Raw genomic sequence first — 20603 nt, forward strand, 5'->3', positions numbered from 1 at the left:
ATCTCTCCCCCCTCCCTCGACACATCGACATCGTCACCGGCCGCCATGAATTCCGAAAAGCAGTACGGCGTGACGCCCCCGTTGTCGACGGAGATGCCGACGGAGGAGCAGCGCCGCGCGACCGACGCGCTGCTCGAAGAGCTGCGAGATCAGGGGACGTTTGAGAGCACGGCGGAGACACAGAAACGGTAAGGGATGGTGGTCGATGGGTGGTCGATGGGTGGTCGATGGATGGGTCGATGGATGGGAGGGCGATCGCCGTCGTGGATGATGCGCTCTCGATGGAATGCAGGCGGCTTTCTAGAGCGGTTCGAGTGGCAGACCTTACTTGTCGATGCTAACAATGTCGTTTTCTTTTGCCCGCCAGATTCAAAGTCCTCGATTCGCTCCGACTTGTCGCCGATGCCTTCGTCAAGCGTGTTGCCAAGGAACGCGCCCCCGACAACCCGACACTCTCCAAGGACGCGGTCGCCAAGATCTTCACGTATGGCAGCTTCCGTCTCGGCGTGTACATGCCTGGCTCCGACATCGACACCCTCGTCGTGGCGCCCAAGTATGTCACCCGCGAGGACTACTTCCGCTACTTCCCCGAGATGCTGCAGTCCATGTCGCCACCGGGCGCCATCACCGACCTGACGGCCGTCGAGGATGCCTTTGTGCCCATCATCAAGTTCGAGTACTCGGGCATCAGCATCGATCTGATCTTTTCGCGCGTTCTTCTGACACAGCTGCCGGCCGACGAGCGCTGGGGCCTCAAGGACTCGAACCTGCTGCGCGGCCTCGACGAGCCCGAGCTGCGGTCTGTCAATGGCACCCGTGTCACGGACGAGATCCTGAGCCTCGTGCCCGAGCAGCGCACCTTCCGTGATGCCCTGCGCGCGATCAAGCTCTGGGCCCAGCGGCGCGCCATCTACGCCAACATCATGGGCTTCCCCGGTGGCGTGGCGTGGGCCATGATGGTGGCCCGCGTGTGCCAGCTGTACCCCAAGGCGACCGGCGCCGTCATTGTGTCCAAGTTCTTTGGCATCATCCTGCGGTGGCCGTGGCCCAATCCGGTGCTCCTCAAGCCGATCGAGGACGGGCCGCTCCCCGTTCGCGTCTGGAACCCCAAGGTGTACCGTGGTGACCAGTACCACATTATGCCCATCATCACGCCGGCATACCCGTCCATGTGCGCCACCTACAACATCTCGCAGTCCTCCCTGTCCATCATCAAGCGGGAGCTCGAGCGGGCCTCGGAGACGGCCCAGATGATCATCTCTGGCCGGCAGCCCTGGAAGGACCTGTTTGTCAAGCACAGCTTCTTCACGACCGACTTCAAGTACTACATCTCTGTCATATCGTCCAGCACAGACAAGGAGTCGCAGAACGTGTGGTCGGGTTTCGTCGAGTCCAAGGTGCGCGTGCTTGTGCAGGGCCTGGAGCGGCACCCGTCTATCTCGCTGGCCCGCGCCTTCAACAAGGGCTATGAACGGACACATTTCTGCAAGACCGCAGCGGAGTCGGAGGCCGTTCAAAACGGCAGCCTGGAATACCTCAAGAAACCGGACGAAGACGGAGGCGAGGCTGCTGGCGCTGCTGCCAGCGTCGAGACGAATGGCGAAGCAAAGGACGGTGCCGACGCGGAGGCTCATGGTGACGCTGATGCTGATGCGGAGTCGTTCAAACCGACCGAGGTGTTCACATTGACACACTACATTGGCATCGAACTTGTTGAGGGTATGGTCTCTCCTGATCCCATTATTTTTTTGGATTCTTTGTCTTCCTCTCTTTGTCCCTATCGCTCCATGCTAACTAATCCAGGAGCCAAAGCTCTCGATCTGTCCTTCCAGGTGGAAGAATTTAAGGAGCTCTGCTTTGCTTGGGACAAGTATAAGGAGAAGCTGAGCAAGACCTGCACATTGAGCATCCAGCATGTGCGCAAGTAAGTACTTTTTGTTGGCAACAACGACGACGATACACGATACCCCTTGCACCCAAAGCACCCAAAACACTCGTTCTAACCAGATATAGTTTCGGCCTACCCGACGACGTCTTCGAGGCTGGCGAGGTGAAGCCTGTGAAGGCAGTTCGCCCTCCTCGTCCCGGCGCCCGCCGTAATGCATCAGGAGCCTCGGCCAACGGTGCCAGGAAACGAAACGCCCAGGAGGACAATAACGCACCGCCATCGAAGCGCCAGCAGTCACAAGCACCGGCCCAGCCACAAGCTAACGGCTCGACGGCCGCCACAGCCACAGCTGCGGGTTGAAACAAGCCAACAACCGATGCAAGCACCCAGCATCTGAGAATAGCTCGTGTCCCCCCTCGTCCCTACCACCGCCGCCGCCGGAACGGCTTTTTCAAAGGGACCCTCGTCCATCCACTTTTCTCTTATGATCGCCGGCCTTGTTTTGATGGACAACGAGCGACCCGACGACTATATCATTTTTCACAACGAAACGAATCAAGCCAGTATACATTTTCCATATCGTCTAGGTCTCATACGGCGGCCTCCCAGACCTCCAATTTCTTCTCCCCGCCCCGTTTTTGCCTACACGCCGGCCTGCCCCGTTGAACAAAATTAGTAGAGAATGACTACGATCAAGGTGAATTGTCTCGGAAGTGAAAGCCTTATGGTGCCAAAAAGAAGCACCTCATATTCTTGCCCAAAAAAATTAAAATGAGAACAGAAAATAGGACCGGGAGCACACGCTGCAACTGCTTCCAGCGGCCAAAAATTTATAAAGAAGGGAGATGGAGAAAGGTTGATATAAGCAGAAGTGGCTATATCCTGAGCGTTGAGGCTAGCTCAGTGCAGCGCTGACTGAAGCACAGGGAAAAGGGCCTCGTGTCCTCGCGCTGCATTCACGTCTAACAAAAGAGCGAACCCGAGTACCGAGGACGGACGAACCAAGCGCTTCCCTGTGCATGGTGAAGAGGACAAGGAAGCGGTTCTGGCATGTTTTGGGTAATGAGCATGAGCACAGAGGGGTGGGAAGAGGCTGCGCTTGACTCGTGGTCGCCAACCGTCCTCTTGTTGAACTTCTTGTCGAAGCTCTTGTTGAAATTTCTTCTTTCTTCTGAACCCCAACCCGTGAACAGCATGCCCCTTGCCGGGCGTGCGTGGCAAGTTGTGTATATAATGACTAGACGCAGCCGGGATAGAGTCGAGTCTGCGTTTGCTTTAAACAGAGCATGACGTGCAGGCCGGCCACTCCTTTACTAGTTAGATGCCATACAGACCGTCAATTTACAAGCTTTTTAAACTGATTTTCTTTCGCAGATATCTTTGGGTGTTGACTGGCATCAGTAGAAACCGCTGGAAAGCCCATGTTTATGAGCTGCATCGGATAAAACTTATAAGCAGTTGATTCAACGATGGCAGTATAACATACTCCGTCTTCTACTACGGTGGCCTCTCCCTCGGTTCTCTGGATGCCGTTCTTGCGGCTACTATTGCCATAAGTGCCGTCGGCTACCACGTTGCGATTACACTCTACATTTGGCGTTGAGGTTGACTACTTCTTCCGTTCCCCGGCTTCCGCCCAATCACGTTTCCGTGTAGATTTTTTTGTAGCCTTGCATACGGTTCGCCTATTCTTCGCATGTTTTACATGTGCAAATCCATTGATGTCCTATTTTCGTGAAACTATCCCAAAGGCGAGGATGCTTCTCGGTTCGCTGTTGTTATACGACCTGGCCCTCGTACAGCGTTTCCCCCTCCGGCTCTGGCTGCAGCTCTCTACCTCCGCCCGCTGGCACCGCCGCCAATATCCTGTCCCAGCCGGTAGCTCGCGACCTTGTCCCACTCAATCTTTTGTCGCGTGACCGGCAGCTGCCGCCGCAGACCCTTGAACGCGCCCTCGCTGAGGGACAAAAACTTCTTGTTGAGCTCTTCTTGGTAGGCCTTTTCGAGCGACGCGATCTCGCGGGCCAGCGCCGCGCCGCCGCCGCCCGCGATGGTGGCCGACTGCGGCTTGTCCGTCAGGAGGCGCACGTTGCCGTCCTCGTAGTAGTGCACGTCGATGCGGATGGTGCCCTCGAGGCTGCCGGTGGACGGGTCGAACACGTAGCGCGACCGCCAGCGGCCGTTCCAAAAGTTCTGCGGGCTGTACTTGTTGCTGACAATGAGGATGGCGATGCGGGCGCCGTCGTCGATGGGGTAGACGCCAAAGGCGGGGCGTTCAAAGTGGTCCTTGACGTAGGCGCCCAGCGATTTGAGGATGGAGGCCCTGCCGTTGTCATGTTAGCAAAGTACGACGGGACGACGTGGCAAGACGAAGCGACAACAAGCAAGAGGCGCGAGGCCGACGACGGTAAGAACATACGCAAGGTCACTGTCGAGGGCGTGGCTCTGGGCGGCGCTGGCCTTTTGCGTGCGGTGGTCAAAGGCGAAGCTGGTGGCGCTCGACGGGTCGTAGTAGCGGCTGTCGTCGTCCGGGTCGACGCGGCTGTCGACGCTGACAATCGCCGGCTGGCTGCCCGCCGCGCTGCCGGGCAGCTGCACCGTCGTAAACTGGTCCTCGTTGTACTTGGCGAACGCGGGCGCGAGGTCGTCCGCGAGCCTGGGCTTGGAGATTGTGAGGGACTCGATGTCGGCAATGACGGTGGCGAGCTGTGCTTGTTAGCCTGCGGTGCCACACGTCACGGCGGCGCATACGGCACGGCAACCTACCTCGCCGGGGGGTGCGCCCTCCACAAAGGAAGACACAATGTCGGCGTCGGACATTGCTTGCGGCTGTTTGCTTTACGGACAAAGGTGAGAACGTGATGGAGAGGGCTCGGGGCGGTGTCGTCGTCGTTGCCGTCGTCGACGTCGGTTGAAAAAGAAAGCAAGTGCTAGAAACGAAAGAACACAAACGAAAAAAAAGTCACTGGCAACCACGCTTCGTGCGATGCGTCGATGGCGTTGGAACTGGGCGCAGGGTCGTGATCGCGAGCTACGGCGTAAAAGGGGGCTTTGAGGTCGATGCTTTTGGTGGCCGCGAAGGTCCGATGCGGGGCAGACTAGGCGAGGGGCGGAAGGCTGCCGCCAATCCTGGGCCCTGGACTACGCTAAAAGGCGCCTACGTAGGCCAATAGCGCTGTAGACTCGCTGCAGCACCGCTTCAGGCCGCATAATCGTGCTGAAACACACTGCAATCTACAGCAGTCCTTTCGTCTGCAGTATTCACTTTGTTCATAAGCACGCGTACTCCGGTTAAAGTATATACATTCAAGCACAGGTCTACATGTGTCTCGCTTTGCCAATCCATTCATACCCATAGGGAGATGCAGTGCGCTCCCCGGTGTCTTTTGTCGCTGGCGACGTGTAATGCAAGTGCACGCTTCCATCTGTCCTCTAATACTGCATCGATGTCTTGATCGCATCGTATACTCCTGTCAAGTCATTGTCAGCATTCTGGCGGAGCGTTTCTCAGCAATGGCACCCCAACAGGACAGCGTCGACTTACTTGCAACGTCTGGCACGGTAAACTTCTCAAAGGCCAGCGGCACGTGTGTGCTCCAGCCGGCCACGCGCATCACCGGCGCCTCCAGGCGCACAAACGTATCCGAATCCTCCTGGATCGTGGCGGCCACCTCGGCACCCACGCCCTGGTTCACCATGGACTCGTGCACCACGATGCACCGCCCCGTCTTGCGCACGCTGCGCAGCACGGTCTCCTTGTCCCAGGGGTAGATGGTCCGCAGGTCAATCAGCTCGACCGAGAAGGGGCCGTCCTTGCCCCTGTCCGTAAAGTCCGCCTCGGCCTGCTTGATGGCGCTCATGCAGTTGTACAGCGGCTGGCCGTACGACACAATCGTCACGTCGGCGCCCTCCTTGAGCACCTCGGCCTTGGACAGCGGCAGCTCGTACGCGTCCACGGGCACCTGCTCCACGGCCGCACGGTACAGGATCTTGGGCTCGAGGAACACGACGGGATCGTTGCTGCGGATGGCCGCCAGCAGCAGGCCCTTGGCCTGCAAGGGCGACCGCGGCAGCACGACGCGCAGGCCCGGGATGTGGGTGAAGAGGCTCTCGGGCGACTGCGAGTGGTACAGCGCGCCGTGGCCGACGACACCGCACGGCATGCGCACCGTCAGTCCGCCGACGTGGCGGCCGTTGCCGCCGTCGCGGTACCGGAACTTGGCGGCCTCGTTGACCAGCTGGTCAAAGGCCGGGTAGACGTAGTCGGCAAACTGGATCTCGGCAATGGGCCGCATGCCCTCGGCGGCGAGGCCAATCCCGAAGCCCATGATGCCCTGCTCGCTCAGCGGCGTGTTGAACACGCGCTCGTCGCCGTACGTGTCCTTGAGGTTCATGGAGCAGCGGAACACGCCGCCAAACGCCACGTCCTCGCCAAACAGCAGCACGCTCTCGTCCTCGGCGAGCGCAATCGACATGGCGTCGTTGACCGCCTGGTACAGGTTCATGCGCTTGGTGGCGCCGCCGCGGATGTCCGCCGGCAGCTCCGGGTTGCTCAGGGCGGCCTGCGATGTGTGTGCCAGCAGCGGCGTGGTGCCATAGTCGATGGGCAGATTGAGGCGGGCGTTTGGGGGTGCGCCGGACGAGTAGGCGCGGCGGGAGACGGAGTGCGGCGGCGCGGAGAAGAGGCTCGGTGACTGTTGTCGCCGTCTTGGCGCCACGAAGAACTGTGATGCTGCTGTCGTCGGCGCGGCCGCAAAAAGAGGCGGACAGGGCTGGCTGGACGCTGCGGCACGGAGCACTCGCTGCGGCACGCGCGAAACGGACGTGGCCTTCATTCTGGCAATCGCTGGCAACGGGCACAGACTGTTTGAACAATCGGCTTGGTGGTCAATTGGGATGCGGCCAGGAAAGGGAGAAGAAGCAAAATGTAGAACTCAAAGCGATGCCTTTTGGTAGGGAGCAATGCTCGGGGAAGTTGATCAAGGAAAGAGCCGACGGTCAGAACTGAATGCAGGAAGCACGTCTAGCTGCGGCTTATGTCGGCTTTGACCGGCGTGTGGCTTCGCTGCTGCTCCAGTGACCTAAAAGTGGAGCGTGCCACCTAACGGTACCTGGCGCCAGCACCAGCCACAGCGAGAGTATGGGGAAGCCACGACCAGTGCTCGGTATGAACCCAGAACTAGGTGAAAATATTGGGCCGCAGCGGGTAGGCGCGATTGGCTGCTCCAAATCGAAGCCTTCTATCTACAAATTCGTCGCGTGCGCGAAATTACTGTTTTGCAATTAACGGAATTCGTTCGCAGCACCTCGCATTCTACCATATCTACGCAATACCAACTGGCAGATCAAGGCACAGAGCTGCACTTGGCTTATGCAACTCCGACCTATGTGTCGGTTTTTGTGCCACCCTACCCCAGATCACCGGCAGATGAGAGCCGGAGATTTGCAAGCTGCCGCGGGCCGGCCCAGAGCTGATCGGGGCGTGCAGCAGACAGCTACAAGGGAAGATGGACGTTTGCCCCAGTTGCAGACTAAGACGCAAATGCCAATGTCAAATGCCAGAAATGACACGGGGTATTGACCGAAGCAACGTGGCGTAGATGTATTCTGCAGAGTTGCTTTCGACTTATCACCAACCTTGGCACCACGAGAAAAATCTCCTCGACGCAATCAATTACGCAGCCCAGACCTTGGACAAGAAAATGTCACAATAGACGCCGTGCGTCTTGCGTCTCGGCACTTTCTGCCGAGCATTTTGTAATAGGCTGCATAAATATATATATGTATATATATAGTGGGCTGAGCGATTAGATTGTTGCTAGGGCAACTGCGGGCTTGCGTGGCACAGGGGTTCCGTATCCCCACCCAAACAATTGGCAGGAGCGACCTCTATGGCACAGGGTTAGGCCACAAATGCCAGATTGGGAAGCAGGGCCAAAAGACGACAGCAAATGGAAGCTGCGCTATGGCGGTTTCTCGTTTCTTGGCAAGGGCAGCTATTTTTACTGGCTGAGAAGGGAAGTCGCATCCCAGGATCATTTGGGGTGTTTTGGATGCAAATTCAAACAGCGCCTCAGTGCGAAACAAGACAGACTCCGCAAGGCATGCGGCCCCTTCATTCCACATCACGAACGCAAGCACGACATACACACTACCGAGTACTACCCCGGCGAATCGACATCCACCAAAACGGACCTTGTCCAACAATCTACATTCCTGCGGTGTCTGCGGCGTGCATTCCTCAGCGGCGATGCCGTCGTACGACTCGGACGGGCATCGCGAGTCCGGCGGCCGACGACGTCACCGGTCCACGAGTGGCACGCCCAAGAAGCGCAAACCGTCGAGCAGCGGCCGGCGGGGCACGAGCTCGCACACCCTCTCGGCGGAAGCACTGGCACAGCTGAATGCTGGCGCGGCGGTCGCACCGTCCAGCAGCGGCGACGGCAGCAGCGCACAGCCCCAGCGAGACGAACGGCGAAGGGATCGACGAGAGCGAGGCGACCGCGAGGCGCGACGAGAAGACAGGCTCGAGCGGGAGGAGCGGCGGGAGAGGAGGGCGAGGCGCGAGAGGCGGGACCGGGAAGAGGCCGAGGAGCGAGAAGCGAGGCGCGAGCGTGAAGAGCGGCGGGAACGGCGCGAGCGGGACGAGGGCCTAGGCCGGCAGCCCAGTCGACGCGACAGTACAGGTGCAGGTGCAGGCGGTCGTCGAGACAGTCGTCGTCGAGACAGTCGTCGTCGAGACAGCCAGGACCAGTACGAGTCGTCGCGAACACAAAGTGAAGACCGACGGCGGCGCCAGCGGCGAGACGACGAGCGTCACGAACGACACACGCGGCGACGAGAGGGGCGCGCCGGTGGGCGCGAATCAGAACGGGAGCTGGACACGGACGACGAGCGGCGAGCAAGACACGCAAAGCGCTACGACCGCAACGAACGATACGACCATCAACAAAGGCAGTCGACCGACCGACGAACATCAAAATACTACTACATAGACCACGAGGCCGACCACGACCACGACGACGGATACGACCGCGTTGACGCTGGCGGCTTCGCTGATCGGCGCCACCGCTCCAGGCGCGATCGACGGATACCCAGTGGTGCCGTGCTGGAGGAGGGTCGGTCACGCGGGCTGCGCAAGACCAGCGCCGGTTACCGCCACGACGCCGCGGCTGCTGCCACCGCTACGGCCGCTGCGGCGGCCGCAGGAGGTGGCTTGTTTGGCAAGTGGCGGGGGCATTTACGGGGTGGCTTTGGCGGGCTGAGCAGCCGGGGCAGCAATGACAGCAGCAACTCCGGCCATACCATCCAAAAGGTCAAGGAGGAGCAGCTCTACTACACCAAGCAGCGACAGTCCCCGCCATGGACCAAAAAGAAGAAGCTCGGTACGTCAACCGGTCGCGTTCTGCCTTGTCCGTGCCCTCCCCCAACATCTTTCCCCACTTCAGCTAACAATGGACAGTACTCTTTGGAGGCATTGGCGGTGCCATCTTGATCATCATCATTGCTGTCGTGGCCGTGGTTGTGAGCAAAAAGCACGGTGGTAGTGGCGGTGGGTCTTCGTCGTCCGGCTCGTCCGACAGCTCAGGATGCAGCGGACTCGCTTGCATTTCGCCCGCCAGCATCCCATCAGGAGCGCCGACGTGGCTGAACCCGTACAGCTGGGCCTCTGTGACCGACTTCAACCTCACATACACGAGCGAAACCGTCGGCGGCCTGCCGGTCATGGGCCTCAATACAAGCTACGACGACTCGGCAGCAGCCAACGCCAAGACGAAACCGCTCAACCAGGCATGGGGGTCCTACGGCACGACACCCGCGAGGGGCGTCAACCTTGGTGGCTGGCTGTCTCTCGAGCCATTCATCACGCCCTCCCTCTTCAACTTCAACTCACGGCTGGGCATTGTCGACGAGTACACGCTGTGCGCCTACCTGGGCGCAGCAAAGTGCAGCAGCACGCTCGAGAGCCACTACGCGTCGTTTGTGACGGAGTCCAGCTTCCAGGAGATTGCTGCGGCCGGGCTCGACCATGTTCGCATTCCATTTTCGTACTGGGCCGTCGAGGTCTACGACGGCGACCCCTATCTGTTTCGCACGAGCTGGCGGTACCTGCTTCGCGGGATCGAGTGGGCCCGCAAGTACGGCCTGCGCGTCAACCTCGACTTGCACGGCCTGCCGGGCAGCCAGAACGGCTGGAACCACAGCGGTCGGCAGGGCGCCATTGGCTGGATGAACGGGACGGACGGCGAGCTCAACGTGCAGCGGTCGCTGGATGTGCATGACAGGCTGTCGCAGTTCTTTGCCCAGCCGCGGTACAAGAACGTGATCTCGCACTACGGACTGGCCAACGAGCCGCGCATGACATTCCTGTCGATGGCGTCGGTGATGAACTGGACGCAGGCGGCCGCGGCACTGATCCGCAAGAACGGCGTCAGCAACGAGACCATCATTGTGTTTGGCGACGGATTCTGCGGCCTCGACAAGTGGCAGGGCCAGCCCAACACGTACAATCTGGCGCTCGACGTGCACCAGTACGAGATCTTCAACAACGACCAGATTGTGTACTCGCACGAAGAGAAAATCACGTATGCGTGCCGCGGCTGGACGGCGCAGACCGAACAGAGCATGAACACGGCGACCGGCTTCGGCCCGACCATCACAGCCGAGTGGTCGCAGGCGGACACGGACTGCGCGCCGTACCTCGGCAACGTCGGCAACGGCAACCGCTGGACCGGCACCTACGACGTGGGCAACGCGTCGCTCAACGCGCTGACGCCCAAGTGCCCGGCCCAGGACGCGACGTGCTCGTGCAACAACGCCAACGCCGACCCCAGCACCTACTCGGACGCCTACAAGCAGTTCCTCCTCACGTTTGCCGAAGCGCAGATGGACGCCTTCGAGACGGGCTGGGGCTGGTGGTACTGGACGTGGGACACGGAGGCGGCCACGCAGTGGTCGTACCGGAAAGGACTGGCCGCAGGCATTCTCCCGGCGGACGCGTCGTCGCGGTCCTTTTCCTGCTCGTCGGGCACGATTCCGTCGTTTGCCGACCTACCAGAGACCTATTGAAAAGGGCGAGGCAGACGTGATAGACGCAAAGAAAGAAACGGGTGAACGGGTTGTCGGCGTCTTGGGCTTTCATTCTAGACAGCATTTTGGCTACCATTTTCGTCGAGCGATGGACTGTTCGCTTTTGAGCGGCTTTGTTTTTTGTTTCTGCTTTTGTTTTATTTTTGGGCCATTTTCTTGCTATTGTCACAGTTGTTTACTCATCAGGCTCGTATGGGCATGTCTTGGCGTTTTATATTAGGTCGATTTCCTGAGCAGCATAGCAAGCACGGCAGCACGGTAGCACGGCAGCACGGCAGCATAACAGCGATCTGTTTTCGTCTTTTTTGATTTCAGCACACATCGGAGAAAACAGGCATGCATTGGGGGCCAATGTCGTGTCCGGTTCGCGTCGTTGGAAAAGCGCGAGATTGCCAAGGGGTTGCGGGATGCGTTTTCGGTTTTCAGTACGAAATAGCAATGCCCTACGGCGTACCATGGTATGCTCTGGCTCCTCTTTCATAAATAAGGCTTTTGTTGACTTTTGGCTTTGATTTGGCATTGCTCTGCAATGGTTGCACGTCGGGCGATATCGGACTCGCTTGTCACTGCCATCGCTGCAGGACCTCCTTCGTACGTTACGGCCTGCAATTGATGCATCCCGGGGCACCATTCTCAAGTCGTTACGCGAGACTTCGCATTGCAGCACCTTAATGGGTCTTGTCAACAAGTCTATCGCTTCTTCTCCCGATGATCGTCCATGTAAAGAAACTAGTCTCTCTTTTTTGTGCTTGGGCTCAACAACCATCATCACGATCACGCATACGGTATGTCCTAGATTTATCGTCTTGAATGGGTGTTGCTTACTTGTCCATTCCAATCGTTAGATTCATACGCCACTGGGCAAAGCCGGGCGAGGTTCTGAGACCTCCGCGTTGTGGGTAAGAATAAAGTCCATCACGTATATGAGGGCTTCTTTGGGTCTCTTGGTTTTCGAGTCTTTGCGTTCCATGGCGGCCGCTGCGTCGTTCTCGACCACACTGTCTCCGCTGAGCTGGCCGCCATATTCGACCCGCGGCACAAAGTCGCCGTGAATTAACCGATCGACGTCTGAGATATCCAGAGACAGCTGTAGAGACTTGAGGCGAACTGAGCGCCCTGGATGTCCACAGGGGTGGAGCAGCCACCGAGACCAGTCGCGAAGGCATCGCAGTCCTCTCGAGTTGTTGTCGTCTTGTCGAGAAACGACGCAATCTCTCGTCGACAGAGTAGTTTGCCACACGATTGTGCTGTCGACATGTCGGTGACCGAGTGGCATTCAATTATTATGTAATGCGCTTATACTCCGTGGTTGAAACGCGAGTGCCAGACAAGCCTTACGGTGGTTGCCTACGTTCAAGTCGCTCGCATCCCGATGAAGAGAAGGGTAAGCGAGCAATCCATTGGCATTTTACTCTGGAGACAGAAGAAACGGAGGATGACCCTCATTGAACGTTGGCGTGTTTTATTTCTTCGTTTTCGTGATACTTTTATGGGAGATTCTGAAACGTAAAACAATTGGGAAATACGAACATGTATTTGCTTCTCGTTCATAAACATCTCAGATTCTTGACTAAAGCATACTTGTATTCTGCTTTATGACTCGGGGTTGTACCTAAACTGAAGCAAAGATATTCAACGTAGTCTGGACCAAAAAGGGAACATTTGTTCACAACTCTGAAGCTTTCGATACTGATCAACTCTAGCGTCTTTACGGAAGATGCTCCGGGTGCGCTCTGCGGACGGTGGGACGCGTGGAACATTATTGTGCGAGCGAGAAAAGTGGGTGAAAAGAGATCAAATGAGGTCAAATCTGGTCAGATTTGGATAACTTGGAATAAATGCCAGCGCAAAAGTACAGAGCAATAATTGGCTGTGCTGCGCGGTGTAGCCTTCCCCTTTTGTTAACCCCCCACGGCCTGGCCCGTGTCCGGCTCGGTGGCTCTTGCCGTGTTATCGCTCGCTTTGCATCGGCTTCCGCTTGTGTTTTTTATTATTATTTTTAAGCCCGTCCCGTGCATTTTGTGCTACTATTCCGGTATTGACGTGATACAAGGAGCGGACATGCAACACAGGCAATAGAAATCCGTCGACCCAAACAAATGTAAACAAACATGGTGGACGGGCCATTGACAAGCTTGAAGCGCTTCAGAACGACGGGGACACTGCAAACAATGCCTCATAGTTCAGTGGCTTTATGCTACGTCTATCCTCTTTGACATCTCTTGGATGCCTCTGTTTTCTCGCCTCCGACGGCGGGCCGGTTGTCAGGTTTGATCCACCCCAATACTCGAGAAAATTTATATTCTACTATCGAAGTGTGTACAGGAGGTGTACTCCACACCCGGCTGCTGGCTGCATCGGAGCTGAATCGGAGTGGGCGTCGTGTTTTCTTATGGCGTTGATGATCATCTTTTCGCAGGAGGAGAGACCCCTTGGGCAATCAACAGAATTGACCGTACACAACTAGACACTCATAGGGAGTGTGCACGAAAGACTGTCCTAGGGCAATGCAATGCCCGTCAGCCTTGCGGCCTTTTCGGTGTTAGGGTCATGGGGGTCAGCCGATTCTCACCAAACAAAAAGCTACATATTTCATCATGTCATTCTTCACAAACATGCCAAGGTGACTTTCCGCTCTTTACAGCATCCACTGTGACAGTGTCGACATACTCCGTTTGCCGTATACGTCGTATCCTTTAAAGACGCCGGAGACTTTTCAGCATTTAAAAGACGTGTGCAGAGCAATAGTAATACTCTGTAAATCCTACAAAGAAAATCCGTGACAAGAAAGGAGGCTCCTTCAGCCAGGAACAACGATATGCCCAGGCTGCTATTACCCTGAGTTGTTCTGTGGGTGGTGACCAATGGTGTCTGGGGTTGGGAAAAACCAGTCTGGCCGGGGCAAGCTAAGGGCTAGATCCGTTTGTCATCACTCGCCCATCCACCTTCGTGTCATTATGGACCTTATTTTCTGGGGCCATGGTTTTCTTACTAGTCGTCTCCTCAACATACTGGCATACTCCATAGTCTAACTATCCATTGCGTGTCAGTGATGAAAACCATCGTATTTCCTGTCACTCTTGGGCTCGAGCTGATACCATCACCGGCCGTGCTATGTCATCCACGCCGCACTTCAACCTTATGGACTGTTGACTGGAGGCCCCGGTCAAGAGAAAAGCCATTGACGCGAAGGGCCGATATTAGCGCGGCAAGGATTGTTTTTGTTGGAGCGACGGGAGAGGCGGAATGCCCAACATTCGTGGGCTTGAAGGTGGTTAGCTTCTGTAAGACAAAGGAACATTTTGTTATGAAAAAGTTCCCGCGCTGTTACTTTGCTCCATGCGCTGGATCGTGGATGTCTGCTTCCCGAGACTTTACGCCTGGGACTCACTGCATCCTAAGACAGGGTATTGCACCTGCTTTGCTTTCGTTTATCCTGCCGTCCATTGAGACAGCACACGTTCGATGCGCCCTCTCAAGTGACAGTCACGTTTCTTGCGACCGTCACCTTCACCGCCTCATCTGCTCATCAGCCCACGCAGCCCAGTCAGCACTACAGTCATCTTTATCAAGGATAGCGGTGGCTTTCTCAGCTCCATCCGCCGTATAATTCCATATACGAGAGGAAAAGTGTGGTCTCCGTATCCTCCGTTTTCCAAACGCTCAGAATGTCCGTCGGTGGTGGTCTCTTGTGAGGTCTGCGTCATACACATCTGCCATCAGCCATCGGCCATTGAATGCTGCTCTGTTTCGATTCACTTCACAGGTCCAAACCCCCGACTTTGTGCCACTTCATCGTATCCTGGGAGAGCTACGATGCACTCCTGCGGCCACAACGGAGAGACGCGCGTGAAGCGTAGACAAACTGCTAAAACTGCGGGAGGTGCACGGAAATAAGTCAAGTTGTAGAGAGTGCAATTGGGCGATGAGTATGACTGCGTTTTGGCAGTGATCAACAGTACACCGTCCATCCGTCTGCACATGCAAGATACATGTACGCGTAGCGGCTGCCGCATACCAAGTGACTCTCACCCTGTCAACCTGTTCTGTGCTCTTTACTCCCCCCTATTGACTGTTTTGTTGCCGTTTGGAGATGGGGCTCAAGATCGTTTTCTGTTCGTTCGCAGAGACCATCGCACATAGTATCCATGTGCTGTGTAGGCTTGGTCCTGGCTGGTGTGCCTCTGGCGTTTGCTTGTTTGGTCACCAGCACGCGCATGGCCTAGCCCATTTCCAACAATCTCGTAAAGTCGCATTGTCTATGCTTTTTTATTCCTACGAAGTAACTTACATGGTTTCCTCCTGGCGGCTCCTGCAATTCGCGCCTTCGCCTTTTCAGGTCTTGCCCTATGTCCCCCGAAGTCGCTCCTTCTTCGCATACTATTTTACTGCCCCCATTTCCACGTTCATGGCTCCTGCCTTCCCGTTTCGTGCCCATCGCAACTCCCCCTATCCTCGCGTCCATCTGCTTGCTGAGCAGTCTTGACCAACTCCACTTGCTCCTTCCTTTTGGGCGAACCATTTTCCCCAGCTGAATAATGAACTAAAAGTTTTTGTCATTCATGTTCTCGTCCACTTTAACGGTCTGCGCTCCAGTTGTCGCCATTGTCCACTGTGCATTCCAGGTGTGCCTTTATTTGGCCTCATCTTGTTCGTGCCGTGCCCCTTTCACATTTGAATTATCGCCTTTAAGTCCGTCCTCACTCGGACACTTTTGTCCAGCACGATACAAACAGAAGGACATCTTGGGGCAACGGGAAAGACCAGCAGTCGAGTTGTTTGCTCCTTCTGAATTGCTCTCACACTTCCTTCCTCTTCTTTCCTATCACGCCTCAGTCGTTCTTGCCAATATAAATACTGGTGACCACGTCCTGCCTTCTTTGTCGTCCCCTTTTCTTGCCTCTCCGATACCCTCCCTCACCACTTTTCTTCTCCTTTCGAATCATCCCCAAAATACGACGTATATCTCCTGATATTCCCAATCGACAAAACTCACAACGGCAGAGCATTTCCATACACGACTCAGTCCTCTCACTGGATTCTGTCCATTTAGAACTGTTTGACATATTTGCCTCCGCTCGCCACTGTCTAGTACCAATGACACTTGGTGCCCCTTTGGCAAACCCCGAAATACCAGCGGATCCATCGCTGAAGTATCCGTCTAGCGCTCGCTGTTATTTGTGACGTATCTCCGTCTAAAGCCAGGACGCTTTTTTGGGGGGACGTCACTGCGTCACTATCGTTCATCTCGCCGTTACGCTCGGATATTCGGTTGTTGTCTTGATATCAAAAGCTTGCGACGCACGTTTTCTTCTGCGTTGCTTGGTTTTCTTCTCTAGGTTCCCATTTTCCTTCTTCTCCTCATCTCCTCTCTCGACAACTTCAATCCACAATCAATTCCTCAGCATGGAGAAAGATATGGAAAAAGCCTTCGAGAGCGACCACGGCGCACAACGGCTGCCCGGTGAGGCGGACCAGCAACCGCGTCACAGCATAGCGAACGACCTTGAGAAGGGCTGCGACAGTCCAGCAGACGGCCAGCCAAGGTTAGGTGACTCGTCAGCATCAGACACGGTCACACTCGACGAACACGAAGCCCAACGCGGCCCAGAAGTACAGCCGGTACTTGTCCGAAGCCGGAGCCGAAGTGTAACCCGAGACAGCAAGCCACCCGTGCCAAGCCCCGAACCAAGTTCCGGTGCAGTCGCGGAGAAGGATCCATTCGAGGTCACTTGGGACGGCGGCGATGCCGATCCCATGTGCCCGCGCAGCATGCCCACGGCACGCAAGTGGCTCCTTGTCGTCGTCACCTCTTTCGGCTCGGCCTGCGTCACCTGCGCCAGCTCCATCTACACCTCCAGCTACGCCGGCATGAACGCCGAGTTTGGCTCCTCCAATATTGTGGCCACACTGGGTCTGTCCACATTTGTCTTGGGCATCGCCATGGGCCCTGTCTGGAGTCCGCTCAGCGAGTTCTACGGCCGGCGCCCCGTCTACCTGGCATCGTTTTTGCTCTTCGTCATCTGGATCATTCCCTCGGCCCTCGCCCAGAACATTCAGACCATGATCATTGCGCGCTATTTCCAGGGCTTCACCGGCGCCGCGTTTTTGTCCGTGTCCGGCGGCACGGTCGGCGATCTCTTTTCGCGCGAGGCCATGCAGGGCCCCATGGCCTTCTTCTCCGTCGCGCCCTTCATCGGCCCGTCCATCGGCCCCTTGGTTGGCGGCTTCATCAACAGCTACGCCGACTGGCGCTGGACCCACTACGTCCTCATCATCTGGGGCTTCTGTCTGCTGGTCGCCCTCTTCGTCTTTGTCCCCGAGACCTACCACCCCGTCGTGCTGCGCAACAAGGCTCGCCGCATGCGAAAGGAGACGGGCGACGACCGCTGGTACGCTCCCATTGAGAAGATGAACAAGTCCGTTCTCGGCACCATCGGCTACGCCGTCAAGCACCCCTTCGTGCTGCTCGTGTCCGAGCCCATGATCCTCTCCCTCAACCTCTACTCGGCCATTCTCCTCGGTATCCTCTATCTCTTCTTTGGTGCCTTCCCCGTCGTCTTCGAGGGCAACCACGGCTTCAATCTTTGGCAGACTGGTCTGTCGTTCATGGGCCTGTTTGTCGGCATGGCCATTGGAGCGACCTTCGCACCCATCTGGGTCAAGATCCGGCTCCGGCTCATGGTCAAGCGCCAGCAGGAACTTGGCGCTGCCGCGCCCGTCAGCGAGCCCGAGTACCGTCTGCCCTCGGTCATGGTGGGCGCCATCATCGTGCCCATTGGTATTTTCTGGTTCGGCTGGACGTCGTATGCCAGCATTCACTGGATCGTGCCTATTATCGGGTCCACTGTCTTTGCGATAGGGTGAGCTTTGACTCTTTTTCTTTCTAATGTTCTTTGTATTTTTTTAATTTGGCAATTTCCCCCTTTCCTCCTTTTCATTTTCCTCGTTGGCTTTATTTTCCATCTTGGATAAAAATAGTCCGCCTGGTGTGTTCAATACGAAGCCTCCTGCGTCTCAGCCCCAGCGGCTGCCCGCATAAAGGCTTTCATCCAAGTACGAGCATCCAGTGTTCCTTTCCTGCGACATAGTCGTCTCCGATGCACTCACCCGATTTGTTTTGCTGCTCCATGGCTCCATGGCTCAGTATACATGTCCTGTTATATCAGGTGCTGGTGCAACAGTGCTTGGAGCGCACAAACGCTTTGATGTTGTCTTCACCCCCCTCTATTTCCTGTCAGCACGTCGACATGGCATCTCACCAGAATCAGACGTCATGGAGGCACCGTCTTGCATCAGTCATCTCCCCCTTCACTCTTTCAACGCCTTATCGAATCTCATCCTCTGCATCGTCAATGTATTTTTTTATACTTCATTTCGTTTGTGTCCGTGCGTTTTCTGTACACGAATGTCGCTGACCACCTTTTTTGCCACTTTCTCTAGAACATTGTTTGTCTTCAGTGGCATCTTTACCTTCTTCGTCGACACCTACCAGCCCCATGCTGCCAGCGTCTTGGCCTCGAACGCCTTTGTGCGCTGCTCCTTTGCTGCCGCCTTCCCACTGTTCGGTGTGCAAATGTACCATAAGCTGGGCGACCAGTGGGCGTCGACACTGCTCGCCTTTTTGGCTGTCGCCATGCTTCCCTTCCCCTTCTTGTTCTTCAAGTACGGCAAGTGGCTGCGCAGGAAGAGCAAGTTTGCTGTCAGCTCGTAGCGTGATACCCATCTGATTACTTTTTTCTTTCGAGCTACCGACACTGTCATTGCATGAGATGGCGTGAATCCGTTTGCCTTCCGAAGAAACTTATGGATTGAAGCAGCTGTAGGTTATCTCTTTCCATCTCCCACGTATTCAGGGAACGACGTGCGGTTTTATCTCCTGTCTGTTTGGCATTTGCACATCTTCATATCCCTTGCTTTGTTCGCATCGGATGAAAAGGACTAGAGAGCGAGCATATTGGATTTTGCTAGGACACAGTGTATAGACCTTTTTAATACCTGGAGAGTTTTCTATCAAATAATAACTTGAGCACTATAAACAGAGACACAATCGTGCGTTGACTGCAAAATTTAAACATCTGTTTGTTGACTCCCCCTATCAAAGGAGAAGACATGGGCTATACGAGGTGCCAAGACGAGAAAAATGCCATGTCGGCATGCATTGGCCACAAGATACTAAGCAGGTTGTCATTGTCTTTTTATCTCCCCCCCAAAATTTAATTCTGAACGTTACATGAAAAAAATGAGATAAAATAGACACCTCAAAAGAAGGTGCGCTGCAGCTGCTGTGTAAACATATATAGGAGCAGCTGACTGGTCGTGTAATACAAACAAGAATGGTGTGAATGTAATAACAGAGAGAAGCAGGCTCATAAAGATTTCTTCTTCTGTTTGTACATGGGTGTAACATATGCATTCAATATCAGAGTCCTCTCTCCGCTATCCGCACCCAAGTGTGCAAGCCATTACGCAAACAGTTGAGGGAAGGAATATTTGGATGGGGGCGTGTACGCCCGAACAAAAAAAAAAAGGAGACACCCAAAAAGCTACAAAAACAAAGTGACCAGTCGGGATTAAATTAAAAAGAGAAAAAAAAAAAAAAAAAAAAAAAAAAAAAAAGAAAAAGAAGAGAAAAAACTGCGACATACAAAGGGTCCGCCTAGGGGGTGGTAATCGCTCAGAGAGGCCGTGGGATAGGGGACATACGAGTGGCTTTCTGGTGAGCTGAGCGCAGGTCGTGTTCTACTTTTGGCGTCTTGGCCCTTGCTTTGCCAAATTCTGTGTGACCCTGGTGGATGAAAAGGAGGTGGGAAGCGTTTCGAGGTTCTTACCATGTGGCCTGTATTTCGACAAATCGCGAACATCCATGCAGAGGGAAATGTCGACGTCTATCAATGGATTCACGTTCCTCCAGCTCAAAGGTAGGGTACCATTCCTGTCGTGTCGTTACTCAATGATGGTCCGTATTCGATGAGAAAGTAGAAAGCCATGCAGAAAGCGGAGGAAGCGTTCGGCAGATAGGCTTCCAACACATGTCTCGACATGATTCCCAAAAGAAGCAGCAGACCAGAGCAGGGATCCGATTGCGACGCTGGAACTATTCTCGCTGTTTTTCCTTATCCAAACAAACAAAAGAAGCTGATTTACACGGTTCCTGTCTGTGATGATAGGTGAGATGGTGATGAAGAATGCGTGTGCATGCGTGCGCATTCGCCGGCTTCCCGTCAGAGCTGGTGGCGTTTGCAGGATGGTGGTCCGTAGATACGTGTATGCAAAGAGAAAATAGACATGCACCGGCCTCTTGCTGTGCCAGTCTTAGGACGCACGGCTATGTTATAGTTTTAAAACAGATTCAAAGCCCAACTGTGTGTGCGTACATATCATCGACGTGCCTGGAAGGGTGTGAAAATGAAGTCCTCGGATGGCCTCGAACGTATGTGATATGTAAGCCTCCTGGACCACGGCCGTGGTAAAGGCCAAGTAAGGATGAATCATAGACGTGGTTAAACTGTCGCGTTTATTGTCCGCAGCTCTTGTTCTCCTATAGCCAGTGTGAATGCTTCGTCAGTACTCACATACATGAAGAGTGCCGGATCGATCAGACGGAGGGGCGGATGGGACCAAA

The 20603-nt window shown here is 55.5% G+C and overlaps 6 protein-coding genes across 6 annotated transcripts; 3 read left to right on the forward strand and 3 right to left on the reverse strand.

Moving 5' to 3' along the window:
* Nucleotides 1–45: 45 nt before the first annotated feature.
* Nucleotides 46–2248, forward strand: SPBR_01417 (poly(A) polymerase; the record flags this gene model as incomplete). Its single annotated transcript, XM_040759728.1, has 4 exons — nucleotides 46–188; nucleotides 368–1719; nucleotides 1804–1924; nucleotides 2008–2248. 4 exons carry the CDS (start codon nucleotides 46–48, stop codon nucleotides 2246–2248), a joined length of 1857 nt encoding a protein of 618 aa, XP_040619728.1.
* Nucleotides 2249–3721: 1473 nt separating this feature from the next.
* On the reverse strand, nucleotides 3722–4708 carry SPBR_01900 (capping protein (actin filament) muscle Z-line, alpha; the record flags this gene model as incomplete). The annotated part of the gene is made up of 3 exons (XM_040760210.1): nucleotides 3722–4211; nucleotides 4308–4594; nucleotides 4655–4708. The coding sequence occupies 3 exons, from the start codon at nucleotides 4706–4708 to the stop codon at nucleotides 3722–3724; spliced, it is 831 nt and encodes a 276-aa protein (XP_040619729.1).
* A 612-nt stretch (nucleotides 4709–5320) lies between these two features.
* Nucleotides 5321–6723, reverse strand: SPBR_01704 (2-oxoisovalerate dehydrogenase E1 component, beta subunit; the record flags this gene model as incomplete). The annotated part of the gene is made up of 2 exons (XM_040760014.1): nucleotides 5321–5358; nucleotides 5433–6723. The coding sequence occupies 2 exons, from the start codon at nucleotides 6721–6723 to the stop codon at nucleotides 5321–5323; spliced, it is 1329 nt and encodes a 442-aa protein (XP_040619730.1).
* A 1415-nt stretch (nucleotides 6724–8138) lies between these two features.
* On the forward strand, nucleotides 8139–10957 carry SPBR_01318 (beta-glucanase; the record flags this gene model as incomplete). The annotated part of the gene is made up of 2 exons (XM_040759629.1): nucleotides 8139–9273; nucleotides 9351–10957. The coding sequence occupies 2 exons, from the start codon at nucleotides 8139–8141 to the stop codon at nucleotides 10955–10957; spliced, it is 2742 nt and encodes a 913-aa protein (XP_040619731.1).
* Nucleotides 10958–11825: 868 nt separating this feature from the next.
* On the reverse strand, nucleotides 11826–12235 carry SPBR_02113 (uncharacterized protein; the record flags this gene model as incomplete). The annotated part of the gene is made up of 2 exons (XM_040760422.1): nucleotides 11826–12094; nucleotides 12124–12235. 2 exons carry the CDS (start codon nucleotides 12233–12235, stop codon nucleotides 11826–11828), a joined length of 381 nt encoding a protein of 126 aa, XP_040619732.1.
* Nucleotides 12236–16384: 4149 nt separating this feature from the next.
* On the forward strand, nucleotides 16385–18692 carry SPBR_01395 (bicyclomycin resistance protein; the record flags this gene model as incomplete). Its single annotated transcript, XM_040759706.1, has 2 exons — nucleotides 16385–17841; nucleotides 18422–18692. 2 exons carry the CDS (start codon nucleotides 16385–16387, stop codon nucleotides 18690–18692), a joined length of 1728 nt encoding a protein of 575 aa, XP_040619733.1.
* Nucleotides 18693–20603: the final 1911 nt, after the last annotated feature.

Source organism: Sporothrix brasiliensis, assembly GCF_000820605.1.
Source record: "Sporothrix brasiliensis 5110 chromosome Unknown Cont18, whole genome shotgun sequence".
Classification (NCBI taxonomy): Eukaryota; Fungi; Ascomycota; class Sordariomycetes; order Ophiostomatales; family Ophiostomataceae; genus Sporothrix; species Sporothrix brasiliensis.